Source organism: Cervus elaphus, chromosome 11, assembly GCF_910594005.1.
Source record: "Cervus elaphus chromosome 11, mCerEla1.1, whole genome shotgun sequence".
Classification (NCBI taxonomy): domain Eukaryota; kingdom Metazoa; phylum Chordata; class Mammalia; order Artiodactyla; family Cervidae; genus Cervus; species Cervus elaphus.
In genome coordinates this window covers 82999888-83014851 of record NC_057825.1, presented here as the reverse complement: position 1 = coordinate 83014851, position 14964 = coordinate 82999888, and the positions used below count along the sequence as shown (strand labels likewise).

The 14964-nt window shown below is 39.9% G+C and overlaps 1 protein-coding gene across 1 annotated transcript in view; it reads left to right on the top strand.

The window, feature by feature from the left end:
• Window positions 1-14964, top strand: part of LOC122703755 (regulator of microtubule dynamics protein 2) — a 60061-nt gene that overhangs the window by 29997 nt on the left and 15100 nt on the right. The window contains exons 5-7 of the mRNA XM_043918214.1: window positions 11-86; window positions 3016-3093; window positions 10695-10793. Coding sequence (XP_043774149.1) covers window positions 11-86; window positions 3016-3093; window positions 10695-10793 — 253 coding nt within the window. The remainder of the gene's footprint in view (window positions 1-10; window positions 87-3015; window positions 3094-10694; window positions 10794-14964) is intronic.

Sequence of the window (14964 nt, the reverse complement as noted above, 5' to 3'; positions counted from 1 at the left end):
TCCTTTTCAGGTATGCAGTTTTGTGTGGCTATGTATCTGAGTTTGAGGGCTTACAAAACAAAATTAACTACGGATATCGCTTCAAGGTATTTCTTGATATTAAAAATGTTTTAATGTAGCTTGTTAATGTTCCATTAACAAGTACAAATCAAATTATTCAACAAATTTATCTCTAGGAATTCATCTTTTTTACTTAAATGAAATGTCAGTCTTTGAAAGTACTGTGCCAAAAAGAATCAAGCTCTTTGGTTGATTAAAAATCATTATTATTATTATAGAACCTGAAAGAAGTCACAAAGTAGATGAGTATTGTTTTTCTAAAGGCAGAGTCTTCGCCTTTTGGTCGTGAGCTCACCTACATCATAAACATGGCTGGAATTAATTCGTTAACATTTTCTACAAATTAATTTGTTAGGAGGAGTAGAATTCAATGTAGGACTTAAATTTGCCATGGTAAATGAGTAAAATAAGTAATGAGCATACTCATTATTTATAATGTGCCTGTAGTTATAGTTACAGTGGTTACAGGACTGGAAAAGATCAATTTTCATTCCAATCCAAGAAGTGCAATCCTAGAGAATGTTCAAGCTACCATACAATTGCACTCATTTCACATGCTAGCAAGGTTATGTTTAGACTCCTTCAATTTAGGCTTCAGCAATACGTGAACCAAGAACGTCCAGATGTACAAGCTGGGTTTCAAAGAGGCAGAGGAACCAGAGACCAAATTGCCAACGTTTGTTACATCATGGAGAAAGCAAGGGAGATCCAGAAAAACATCTACTTCTGCTTCATTGACTATGCTAAAGCCTTTGAATGTGTGGTTCAGCAACTGGAAAATTTTCAAAGACATGGGAGTACCAGACCACCTTACCTGTCTCCTGAGAAACCTGTTTGTGGGTCAAGAAGCAACAGTTAGAATTGGACATGGAACAACTGACTGGTTCAAAATTGGAAAGGAGTACATCAAGACTGTGTATTGTCACCCTGCTTATTTAACTTCTTTGTAAAGTACATCATGTGAAATATTGGACTGGATGAATCACAAGTTGGAATCAAGATTTCTGGGAGAAATATACACAAGCTCAGATATGATACTACTCTAATGAAAGTGAAGAGAATCTAAAGAGCCTCTTGATAAGGGTGAAAGAGGAGAGTGAAAAAGCTGGCTTGAAACTCACCATTCAAAAACCTAAGATCATGGCATCTGATTTCATCACTTCATGGCAAATAGATGGGGAAAAAATGGAAACGGTGACAGATTTTATCTTCTTGGGCTCTAAAATCACTGCAGATGGTGGCTGCAGCCCTGAAATGAAAAGATGCTTGCTTCTTGGAAGAAAAGCTAAGACAAACCTAGACAGCATATTAAAAAGCAGACAGCATGCTGCCAGCAAAGGTCTGTATAGGCAAAGCTATGGTTTTCCCAGTAGTCATGTCTGGTTGTGAGAGTTGGACCGTAAAGAAGGCTGAGTGCTGAAGAATTGATAATTTTGAATTGTGGTGTTGGAAAAGACTCTTGAGAGTCTCTTGGACTGCAAGGAGATCCAACCAGTCAATCCTATATGCGATTAAACATGAATATTCACTGGAAGGACTGATGCTGGAGCTGAAGCTCCAATACTTTGGCTTCCTGATGTGAAGACTTGACTCATTGGAAAAGCCCCTGATGCTGGGTAAGATGGAAGGCAAAAGGAGAAGAGGGCAGCCCAAGATGAGATGGTTAGATAGCGTCACTAACTCAATGGACAAGAATTTGAGCAAACTCCAGGAGACAGTGTAGGACAGAGGAGCCTGGCATGCTATAGTCCATGGGGCCACAAAGCACAGATATGACTTAGCAACTGAACAGCAACAACAAACAGTTATATTCACTCAGTAAATAACCCCTCAGGGTCAATAATTGTAAGGATGGGCAAAGAGTTCTTTGTTTTCCAGCTCCCTATAACCATTTGACAATGTCAAGTGGGTAGATTGCTCTGTTACCTAGTTCTGCTCTTCTGTTTTCCATTATACCTACAAAGTGAAAGAGGAGAGTGAAAAAGTTGGCTTAAAGCTTAACATTCAGAAAACTAAGATCATGGCATCTGGTCCCATCACTTCATGGCAAATAGATGGGGAGACAATGGAAACAGTGTCAGGCTTTATTTTGGGGGGCTCCAAAATCACTGCAGATGGTGATTGCAGCCATGAAATTAAAAGATGCTTACTCCTTAGAAGGAAAGTTATGACCAACCTAGACAGCATGTTAAAAAGCAGAGACATTACTTTGCCAACAAAGGTCTGTCTGGTCAAGGCTATGGTTTTTCCAGTGGTCATGTATGGATGTGAGAGTTGGACTGTGAAGAAAGCTGAGCACCGAAAATTGATGCTTTTGAACTGTGGTATTGGAGAAGACTTTTGAGAGTCCCTTGAACTGCAAGGAGATCTAACCCGTCCATCCTAAAGGAGATCTGTCCTGAGTGTTCATTGGAAGGACTGATGCTGAAGCTGAAACTCCAGTACTCTGGCCACCTCATGCGAAGAGTTGATTCGTTGGAAAAGACCCTGATTCTGGGAGGGATTGGGGGCAGGAGGAGAAGGGGATGACAGAGCATGAGATGGCTGGATGGCATCACCGACTCAATGGACATGGGTTTGAGTAAACTCCGGGAGTTGGTGATGGACAGGGAGGCCTGGTGTGCTGCGATTTATGGGGTCGCAAAGAGTCGGACACGACTGAGCGACTGAACTGAACTGAACTGAAGTATTAGGTAGGCAAGTCATGGGCAGACAAAAATGCGACTTGGCTGTTTTCTCTTTTTAAAGTGACATCCTCTGTAGCCTTATTAAATCATAATCACACTTGTAGTTGTGAGCATTTTGATGATTGAATTATTGATAAGCTTAATTGTATTCATGATAAAGAGGGGGAGGAAACAGCATCATAAAGTCCCTTTGAAATTGCTAGGCAGAGTGTCATTCAACACTGCCTGAAACTTGGGAGATGACATTTTTTTTTTAATTTTCTTTCAGGAACATCTAGATAAAGCAATCGAATTTTTACCTGAAGAACCCTTTTTGTATTACCTCAAGGGAAGATACTGTTACGCTGTAAGTTGATTGCTTCTATCTATAAATCTTATGTGAATATATTATGATTATATGATAGATTTTCAGTGGCTTCCTCTTGTTATACCTAGTGTCTGCTGTAGAGAAAATTGTGAAATCAATGCATATTTTATGAGTTGATAAATTTAACGTATTATATAAATATATGTTGCATTACATACAACATGCTCAGTTGCTCTAGTTGTGTCTGACTCTTTGCGGCACCATGCACTGTAGTCCATCAAGCTCCTTCGTCCATGGGATTCTCCAGGCAAGACTACTGGAGTGGATTGCCATGCCCTCCTCCAGGATATCTTCCTGACTCAGGAATTGAACCCACATCTCCTGAATCACCTGCGTTGCTGGCGGATTCTTTACTGCTGAGCCAGTAGGAAAGGCCGCATACACTATTTGATTTTATAAATGTGTATGTCTTTTTTCTTCACTGCCTTTCCCTTTTCCCTAGAAGTAGTCATGGTGTTTCCCTTTATATGTGCTTTCTCAGATGGTGATCAGCCACCTACACCCGTGTACCCTATATTGACGCACTGCTCTGTTTTGTAAGAGGATTTTTTCACTTATCCAAGTTTACTGAGCATATAGTATGTTCTCACTGGCCAGAAGGTAAATAAAAAACCATCCTTATCTTCAAGGAACTTAATTTACGTGGGGACCTAAGATGTATAGAAATAAATAAAAGTAGCTGGTAAGTCTGAGACCCAGTGTGTTAAATGGCACTCGTTTACAGAAAGTTAACAGAATGTGAAAGTGTATCTTAACAGCTGCATGAAAAATTGCCCCAAAGAGAAATGCTATTTCTGAATGAGAAAATTGGGGTAGGCAGAAGATGAAGCTTTTTAATTGTGGCTTATAGAAGATTAGAAATAAAGCAGGAGGTTTTACTTTTAATGAGCACCTGCTGTGTATGTCACGTGTGCATTTTATACTTTATATTTCTTATCACATTTCATCCTTTTAAGAGTAAGCAGTTTCTATTGTGCCAGTTTTAAATATTTTTGTAAAAATAGTGTCATGACAGTAAGGGACTCCCCTGATTTAAAAAATCATTGACCCAGACTCATAGGAGCCTGGAGCTAGAATGTACACTGTTGGATTAGGCTTAAAAAAAAACCCAAAAACTCAAGAAGGAAAATTTAATTCCAAATGGAACCTGATCTTCATACCACAGACAAATGGCAGAAGCTAATGCTAATCCTCCCTGGAGGATTGTACCTTCACACACAAGCCTTAGAACATTCCTACAGAGTTGAGCTCGTATCATAGTCAAAAATAACAGAATACATATGGGGAAACAAGCCATCATAAACGGCAGTCAACAGAACAAATGAACAGAAAGAATAGAGGTACATCTGAAAGGACTTCAGATTTTGGAAACATGGAATACAGAGTATTAAACAGAGTATTCAACAGCTATCTATGTCTTGTGTTCCTAAAAATAAAATGAATTAGGGGAAAATAGATAAAGAGCGTGAGACTACAAAAATGATCAGGTAGATATGAAAAATATGGAACAATTTTTGATATATCTATGTACATCAAAAATACTAGAGTGAGTAGCTGTTCCCTTCTCCAGGGGATCTTCCCAACCAAGGGATCAGACCCAAGTCTCCTGCATTGCAGGTGGATTCCTTACCAGCTGAGCCATAAGGGAAGCCCAGGAATACTGGAGTGGGTAGCCTACCCTTTCTCCAGAGGATCTTCCCAACCCAGGAATCAAACCGGGGTCTCCTGCATTGCAGGCGGATTCTTTACCAGCTGAGCTACCAGGAAGCCCCATATAATGTGTTCCTAAAAATAAAATGAATCAGGGGAAAATGGATAAAGAACATGAGACTAGAAAAATGATCAGGTAGATATGAAAAAAAGAAACAACTTTTATGTATATTTTTGTATATAACATTTTTATATACACTTGTATATACAGCTCTTTATATACATTACCTTATGTAAAGTAGATAACTAGTGGGAAGTTGCCGTGTAACACGGGCAGCTTGACCCAGTGCTCTGTGACAGCCAGAGGGGTGGGATGAGGGTGGGGGAGTGGGAGGGAAGCTCAGAAGGGAGTGGATATGTGTATACACGTGGCTGATTCACACTGTTGTACGGCAAAATCCAGTACAACATTGTAAAGCAGTTATCCTCCAATTAAAAATACATTTTAAAAAGAAGTATATTATTTGTGATTAAAAGAAAATTCAGTGGAAGGATTTAGTAGTAAATAGGCACTGCTGAAGAAATTATCTTTTGATAATTAATAGAACAAGAGACAAAAAAGTACTAGTAAGTATCTAAAACATTGATTGGAGCCTTACATTTAATAATTTTGATCTAATAAACATAGTTGAAACCATGTATCTAGCCAAAGAGGACATACATTTTTCAAGCATATGCAAAATGTTTACAAAATTGACCATACATGAGATCATGAAGCAAGTCAGAATTGATATCATACAGGTTTTCTGATCAAAAAGCAATTATATCAGTATTAGAAATTTAGAAACAAAACAGCTTAAAAACCATAAATCTTGAATTAGAAATAATAGGAAATGATAAATAAGGATATGCCATTTTATTCCCATTTGATAAAACTTTATTAATATGAGATGTTGCAAAATTATGGAGTAACAGAAATTCCTACATTGTTGTGGGAGCACAGATTGATATAACCATCTTAGAAACAGTTGGGTATTATCTCTTGAATTTGATTGCTTGTTTATTGTGTGACACTGGTACCCACCCTAAAGAAACTCTTGCAAATGTGCTTTAGAAGGATACATAAGAATGGCTGTAGCAGCCTTGTTTCTCAGAGCAAAAAAATGGAAGAAGACCCAAATGTCCACTGAAAAAAAGGGTGGATGAAAAATCATTGATGTATGTTTAAATGATGGACTGTCTCAGAGTTGTTTAAATGACTGAACTTCAACTACTCTAGATGAACTCTTAAAACCTATAGTGTTAAGAGAAAACAACAAGTCAAAGAAGATGAACAACATAACTTCTTTTTCTAGTTCAAAAAAAAGCAAAAATAAGCATAGCAATTAAGTAACATTATGTAGAAAAGCCAGGGAATCATTTTGGGGAGAGAGTATTCTTTTTGAAGTATAGTTGACTTACTGTTACTGTCTTAGTTTCAGGTGTAGAACACAGTGAACGTAGTTTTTATAGATTGTGTGTGTATGCTCAGTTGGTTCATGTTCAGACTCCTTGTGACGCCATGGACTGTGGCCCACCAGGATCTTCTGTCCATAGGACTTCCCAGGCAAGAATACTGGAGTGGGTTGTCATGCCCTCCTCCAGGGGATCTTCCTGACCCAAGGACTTAAACAGAGTCTCTTACGTCTCCTGCATTGGTAGACAAGTTCTTTACCACTAGTGCCACCTGGGAAGCCGCTTGTATAGATTATACTACATTTAAAGTTATCATAAAATGTTGACTATGTTCCCTGTGCTACACAGTGTATCCTTATAGCTTACATATGTTAATAGGTACATAATACCAATACTGTGTACCTCTTTTTTTAAAACTGAGCTATAGTTGATGTACAATATTATGTAAGTTTCAGATATACAATGTAGTAATTCACACTTCTTAAAGGTTACATTCCACTTGAAGTTATTATAAAATATTTATAGAATAATTTTTTTAAAAAAATAGTCGTTAATAGATACCTTCCTAAAGGAAGTCAGTCCTGAGTATTCACTGGAAGGACTGATGCTGAAGCTGAAACTCCAATACTTTGACCACCTGATGTAAAGAACTGACTCTTTGAAAAGACCCTGATGCTGGGAAGATTGAAGCCAGGAGGAGAAGGGGACGACAGAGGATGAGATGGTTGGATGGCATCACTGACTCAATAGACATGAGTTTGAGTAAACTCCGGGAGTTGGTGATGGACAGGGAGGCCTGGCATGCTGCAGCCTACGGGGTTGCAAAGAGTTGGACACGACTGAGAGGCTGAACTGAACTGAATTGAATTGAATGACTACCTCAGAGGCCTGGCATGCTGCAGTCCATAGGGTTGCAAAGAGCCAGACACGACTGGGCAACTGAACAACAACAAAACAATGGCTACCTAGAACCCTTGAAGATGGCATTGCAAAGGAAGGCACTTGATGGGGTTGTGGAGAGCATAGCTCCCCTTTTAAGTACTCATTTCTGAATCCCTTTAATCTTTTATATTATATATTTACTCTTCATATTTGTTAAAAGTGAAAAAATTTAAAAAGAAAGCAAAAAACAAATGACAATATGAGATTTAATTTTGGTGGTTGTTGCTTTTTAAAAAATTCCCCTGAATTGTAAATACATACACCAGGCCCTCACAGCACACTCCTTCTGGATTGAGGAACCTTGGCCTGTTTACATTTCTGAGCTGCTGCGTTCCGATCTGGTTGGGAGCATGGCAAAGGCAGAGTCCTGTAGCTACTGTATTGTGTGCAAAGAAATACTATTCGTCATCTCACAATCAAGAATCACGTGAACGAACGGGATCAGCATTGTTCCCCACCCCCACCCCTCTGCCTTTCTTTAGACACGAGGCTGCTTAAGAGTATTTCAAATTGGTTTGGTGACCAGTGCTTTTAGCTCATGGTTAGAATTATGAAAAAGGAAGGCAAGATGCTAATACCATAAAGGTTATATCTCTAGTGTATATAGCATGGATTTATATCTATATATATTATATTGTATGCATTTCGGGCTCTTTGGTTGACTATGAGGGCTACTCCATTTCTTCTAAGGGGTTCTTGCCCACAGTAACAGATATAATGGTCATCTGAATTAAATTTGCCATTCCAGTCCATTTTTAGTTCACTGATTCCTAAAATGTTGATGTTCACTCTTACCATCTGCTGCTTGACCACTTCGTTTACCTTGATTCATGATCAGAATAGAGCAGAATGATCTCTATTCATTTCCAAGGCAAACCATTCAATATCACAGTAATCCAAGTCTATGCCCTAACTAGTAATGCTGAAGAAGCTGAAGTTGAACGGTTCTATGAAGACCTATAAGACCTTCTAGAACACCCAAAAAAGATGTCCTTTCATTATAGGGGACATGAATGCAAAAGTAGGAGGTCAGGAGATACCTGGAGTAACGGGCAAATTTGGCCTTGGAGTACAAAATGAAGCAGGGCAAAGGCTAACAGAGTTTTGCCAAGAGAACACACTGGTCATAGCAAACACCTTCTTCCAACAACACAAGAGAAGACTCTACACATGGACATCACCAGATGGTCAATACCAAAGTCAGATTGATTATATTCTTTGCAGCCAAAGATGGAGAAGTTCTATACAATCAGCAAAACAAGACCGGGAGCTGACTGTGGCTCAGATCATGAACTCCTTCTTGCCAAATTCAGACTTAAATTGAAGAAAGTAGGGAAAACCATTAGACCATTCAGGCATGATCTGAATCAAATCCCTTATGATTATACAGTGAAAGTGACGTATAGATTCAAGGGATTAGATCTGTTAGACAGAGTGCCTAAAGAACTATGGACGGAGGTTTGTGACATTGTACAGGAGGCAGTGATCAAGACCATCCCCAAAAAGAAGAAATGCAAAAAGGCCAAATAGTTGTCTGAGGAGGCCTTACAAATAGCTGAGAAAAGAAGAGAAGTGAAAGGCACAGGAGAAAAAGAAAGATACATACCTGTTTGAATTCAAAGTTCCAAAGAATAGCAAGGAGAGATAAGAAAGCCTTCCTCAATGATCAGTGCAAAGAAATAGAGGAAAACAATAGAAGGGGAAAGACTAGAGATCTCTTCAAGAAAATTAGAGATACTAAGGGAACATTTCATGCAAAGATGGGCTCAATAAAGGACAGAAATGGTATGGACCTAACAGGGCAAAAGATAGTAAGAAGAGGTGGCAAGAATACACAGAAAAACTGTACAAAAAAGATCTTCACAACCCAGATAATCATGATGGTGTGATCACTCACCTAGAGCCAGACATCCTGGAATGTGAAATCAAGTGGGCCTTAGGAAGCATCACTATGAACAAAGCTAGTGGAGGTGATGGAATCCCAGCTGGGCTATTTCAAATCCTAAAGGATGATGCTGTGAAAGTGCTGCACTCAATATGCCAGCAAATTTGGAAAACCCAGCAGTGGCCACAGAACTCAGTTTTTATTCCAATCAAAGAAAGGCAATGCCAAAGAATGCTCAAACTACCACACAATTGCACTCATCTCACATGCTAGCAAAGTAATGCTCAAAATTCTCCAAGCCAGGCTTCAACAGTATGTGAACCATGAACTTCCAGATGTTCAAGCTGGTTTTAGAAAAGGCATAGGAATTAGAGATCAAATTGCCAACATACGCTGGATCATCGAAAAAGCAAGAGAGTTCCAGAAAAACATCTGCTTCTGTTTATTGACTATGCCAAAGCCTTTGACTGTGTGGATCACAACAAACTGTGGAAAATTCTTCAAGAGATGGGAATACCAGACCACCTGACCTGCCTCCTCAGAAATCTGTATGTAGGTTAAGAAGCAGCAGTTAGCACTGGACATGGAGCAACAGACTGGTTCCAAATCAGGAAAGGAGTACGTCAAGGCTGCATACTGTCACCCTGCTTATTTAACTTACATGCAGAATACATCATGCAAAATGCCAGAATGGATGAAGCACAAGCTGGAATCAAGATTGCTGGGAGGAATATCAATATCCTCAGATATGCAGGTGACACCACCCTTATGGCAGAAAGTGAAGAAGAACTAAAGAGTCTCTTGATAAAAGTCAAAGAGGAGAGTGAAAAAGTTGACTTAAAACTCAACATTCAAAAATCTAAGATCATGGAATCTGGTCCCATCACTTCTTGGCAAATAGACAGGGAAACAATGCAAATAGTAAGAGACTTTATTTTGGGGGGGGCTCCAAAATCACTGCAGATGGTGACTTCAGCCATGAAATTAAAAGACGCTTATTCCTTGGAAGAAAGGCTATGGCCAACCTAGGCAGCATATTAAAAAGCAGAGACGGTACTTCGCCAACATGGGTTCGTCTAGTCAAAGCTATGATTTTTCCAGTAGTCATGTATGGATGTGAGAATTGGACTATAAAGAAAACTGAGCACTGAAGAACCAATGCTTTTGAACTGTGGTATTGGAGAAGACTCTTGAGAGTCCCTTGGACTTCAAGGAGATCCAGCCAGTCAATCCTAAAGGAAATCAGTCCTGAATATTCATTGGAAGGACTGATGCTGAAGCTGAAAAAAGCTGAAACTCTAATACTTTGGCTACCTGATGCAAAAAACTGACTCATTTGAAAAGACCCTGATGCTGGGCAAGATTGAAGGCAGGAGAAGGGGACAACAGAGGATAAGATGTTTGGATGGCGTCACCAACTCTATGGACATGAGTTTGAGCAAGCTTCAGGAGGTGGTGAAGGACAGGGAAGCCTGGCATGCTGCAGTCCATGGAGTCACAGTCAGACACGACTGAATGACTGAACTGAAACTGACAGCCTGATATTGTATGCATACCCTACATATGTGCATACACACATGTATCTGAGGAGAGATTATTCATTCAAAAGGTGGTCAACTGTCTGAGTGATGTTGCTGTATATTTGCAGGTCTCAAAACTGAGCTGGATTGAGAGAAAAATGGCTGCTACTCTGTTTGGAAATATACCATCCTCAACTGTACAGGAAGCTTTGCAAAATTTCCTCAAGGTATGTTTTGCCTATCCATTATTTCAGTGTCAGTCTGGCTCCTGTCTTCATCAGGCCCACCTACCATTGCTGTTAAGGAAATCTTTCTCTTCTCCATGTGTAGACCTCTAACTGGAGCCCCAGATTGTGTCCTCATTTTGGCATGTTCAAACTACTTCTTAGAGGGTAGTTATGTGCTAAGTCCTAGGTGTGGCAGCCCTTACTGCCAAATCCACTGTAGCTCTCCACATTGTTTATGTACAAAAGCATTCATGCCCTAATTTTTAGAAAGCATGCATGCTCAGTTGCTCAGTCGTGTCCGACTCTTTGACACCCCATGGGCTGTAGCCTGCCAGGCTCCTCTGTCCATGGGATTTTCCTGTCAAGAATACTGGAGTAGGTTTCCATTTCCTCCTCCAGGGGATCTTCCCATCCCAGAGATCAAACCCGTGTCTCCTGCATTGGCAGATGGATTGTTTACCACTGGGCCCACCTGGGAAGCCCTCCTCATTATTAGACTTGGTCCAAAATACTCCTGATTATCCTAACATAGAACCAGTTTAATCTTAAAGAACTAGAAGTTGCCAAGAAGATGAGTTATTTTGATAGTTACTCTTTGAATTGTAGACAGTTCTATGGAACCTTCGTGGGGCATCAGACCAAACCAGGATTTTCATTACCATCCTAAAATGTACAATTGCTCTGCTGATAAACTCTAAATAGTAATATTTGTGTGTGCACACATGAAAATGTGTAATATATCCATGCATTTAACCAACTTGCTGTTGGGCTAATCTCTTCATTTTTCTCTGGAACCAATTATGGAATATCTTACTGATTTTTCTTTTCCCTCCTGCCTACTTCAGATTTGTAACAATATAGAGAAAATCAGGCTCTGAACAGTGTTGTCAAATATATTTTAAAGGCTAGTATTTTTTGGTATATTTTAGGGCTCAATTTTGTAGAACCAAGAGGGAGTTTAAAAATCATATATTCTAAGATAGCAAATATACTGCACTTCTCTAAACAATGGCTAGTGGCTTTTTGAAAAAATAGGTATTCTGAAATCAAGCCTGCACCCAGTGGGATAAAGTATGGATATACAAGTACAAGGGCTGTATGTTTCTTCTTTTTTATTTAGTATGATCTTTTTTGTTTTATAAAAAAGGGAATCAAGACATCAGGAATGTAACTTCTTCCAGTGTCACACAATGGCAGGTCAAAGACGTGAATGAAGTCTGATCACTTCAGCTTCTTTCTAACATCAAGAATTAGTTCTCCCTTGTTAAATTTTATAAGGATATAGATCATCGTGCATTTAAAATGATTTATAAAAGGTGCTATGTTCATGGGGCTTCCCTGGTAGCCCAGCTGGTAAAGAATCAGCCTGCAATGCAGGAGACCCTGGCTCGATTCCTAGGTTGGGAAGTTTCCCTGGAGAAGGGATAGGCTACCGACTCCAGTATCCTTGGGCTTCCCTGGTGGCCCAACTGGTAAAGAATCTGCCTGCAATGTGGGAGACCTGGGTTCAGTCCCTGGGTTGGGAAGATTTCCTGGAGAAGGTAACAGCCACCCACTCCAGTATTCTTTCCTGGAGAATCCCCGTGGACTGAGGAGCCTGGTGGGCTACAGTCCACAGGGTCACAAAGAGTCAGACACAACTAAGTGACTAATCACATGTTCACTAGCAAAAATTTCATTTGAGCTTTAAACCCATTTTTGATGGTATCAAAGTTATAATTAGAGGGTCAGGTTTTCAGGACATGGAACGAAAGTTCTTCAGGCGCTTCTGCACTTGAAGCATTACACAGATAAAATCAAAAGTAAGTAAGAAGCACAATGATGTAGAGGTATAAACTCTGAAGCAAGACCACCTGGTTAAATCCCAGTTCTGCTTTTTACTGGCTGACATTGGGCAAGTTACTTAATATCTTTCTCTCTCAGTTTAATCAATAACATGGAGGTGATAGTGTTGTTGTGAAGGTTAAATAAGTTAATCCAAGCAAATTGCTTAGAGAGTGCCCAGGACCTCATAAGTGCTCAATAAAGGCTCAAAGAATTTTAACTTCATTAAAATGTAAAAGGAAAGAAAGTTAGTCGCTCAGTTGTGTCCGTCTGTTTGAGATCCCCTGGACTGTCGCCCGCCAGGCTCCTCTGTCCATGGAATTCTCCAAGAAGGAATACTGGGGTGGGTAGCCATTCCCTTGTCCAGGGGATCTTTCCCACCCAGGGGTTGAACCTGAGTCTCCTGCATTGCAGGCAGATTCTTTACTGTCTGAGCCACCAGGGAAGCCCTTGTTGTAAACACCTCGTCAAACCGTCTTGAGGACCTCACCGTTCAGTTATGACTTGGATATTGTCTGAAATGCATTCCACAGTGTTTGTCAAGAGGGTGAGAAGGCATCAGGAGTGCCTCATCCCATGTTTACTGCAGCACACGAGGGTAGCAACGAGCCTCAAGGGCTGAGGGCTGTGGGGGACTGAGAAACCTGGGGGGACAAGCGGGGAAAAAGAAACAGCACATACCGTGGCTCCCACACTCCATGTTTCTGCACCCCTCCAGTCCCAACAGGAAGCCCTGCCCCACTCCATGCCTCCAAAGAGGTTCACAGGGGTACAGCTCCAGAGCCAGGCAATGCACTCCTATAGAGAGAGAGCTCTAGTTTTAGAATCAGACAGTTTAAGACCTGAGACTTTTACTGTATATGACATGGACCTGTTTGTTTATTTCTCCTAACCTTAAATTCCTTATCAGTAAGGTAGGCATAATAATACCTAATTTTGTTTTTGTGAAAATTACACGAAGTAATACATGTAGTTTTCTTGGCCCATGGTCTCACACACTAAGTGCTCTGACTAAAAATAAATATTGCTGATATTGCTGTTATTTTTGCATATAACTGGTGAAATCTGGTTCTCCACAGCCCCAGAACATCTAGGGAGGTGGTTTGAGACCAAGAGTCATCTGCAAATTCCATGTTGGGATTCGTTTAAGATATAGCATGCTTCCCACTTCATCCAAAATTCTGGCCTGATTCCCTCAGTCAGTGGTTTATAACCTTGTCCATGCGAACTGAATAGAACTGATACATTTGAATTGTCTGGAGAGCTTTAAAAAATGCTAACCCAGGCTACAGCCCAGACTAATTATTTCAGAATATCTGAATATATTAAGATAGAGTTTATATACAGTTAGATACACCCATTCTATGTGTACAGTTCTGTGAAATTTGACAAATTTGTATACTTATGTAATTACCACCACTTTACCTGTTTTAAAATTGTATGTAAATGGAATCATAGCTTTGGTACTTTGCATATCTGGCTTCCTTTGCTCTACATGTTTTGAGATGCAGTCAGTTTATTGAATGTATTTGTGATTGCCTCGTAATATTCCATTACATGGATTTACAACAATTTACTTATGCATTTACCTATTGATGGACATTTGAGTTGTTCCCAGCTTAGGGCTATTATGAATAAAGTTCTTATGATCATTCATAGGCAAACTTTTATGTAGACATGTTTTAAATTTTCTTAGGTAAATACCTATGATTGGAATTGTGGTATAACATGGTTTTAGAGCTTGACCTGTTTTTAAAGTTCTCATGGTCCTTCATGTGCAGCCCATGGTATGTTGGAGCACTCCTGGATGGGGGTGTGTGTAGAAGACAGGTGTGGCAATTTTGGCCATCCTGATGTCACTCACTGTTTGCAATCACAAGATCCCCGAATCTTCCTTAGTGGTTTCACCAGCTCCTGAGCTGTCTTCTGTGACTTGATACGACAGAGAACTGCTGCATGAGTTAATGAGATGTTTTAAAACAAAGCTAATTTATTCAGCAATGTTTTTTAAGCATATACCTAATACCAAATGAAGGGAACACAGAAATGACCATCACAGCTCCTGCCTTTGGGGAACTTGGATGACCAAGATGAAGTAAGCAAGTACAGTATTTTCTGCCAGATGTTATGGCATAGTTCAAAGAACATCATAGAAACTGCCCATTAATTAAAACATTCTATTGAATGACCCAACTTTCCTTGTTATGCAGCTAATGCCTTTGGCAAAGGTCAGAATCTGCTCCATTTTAGGATGTAAGCATTGTTAGTAGCCTGCCTATGTTCCTTTGTTGTTGTTCAGTCACTAAGTCGTGTCCAACTCTTTGTGACCCCGTGGCTGCAGCAGACC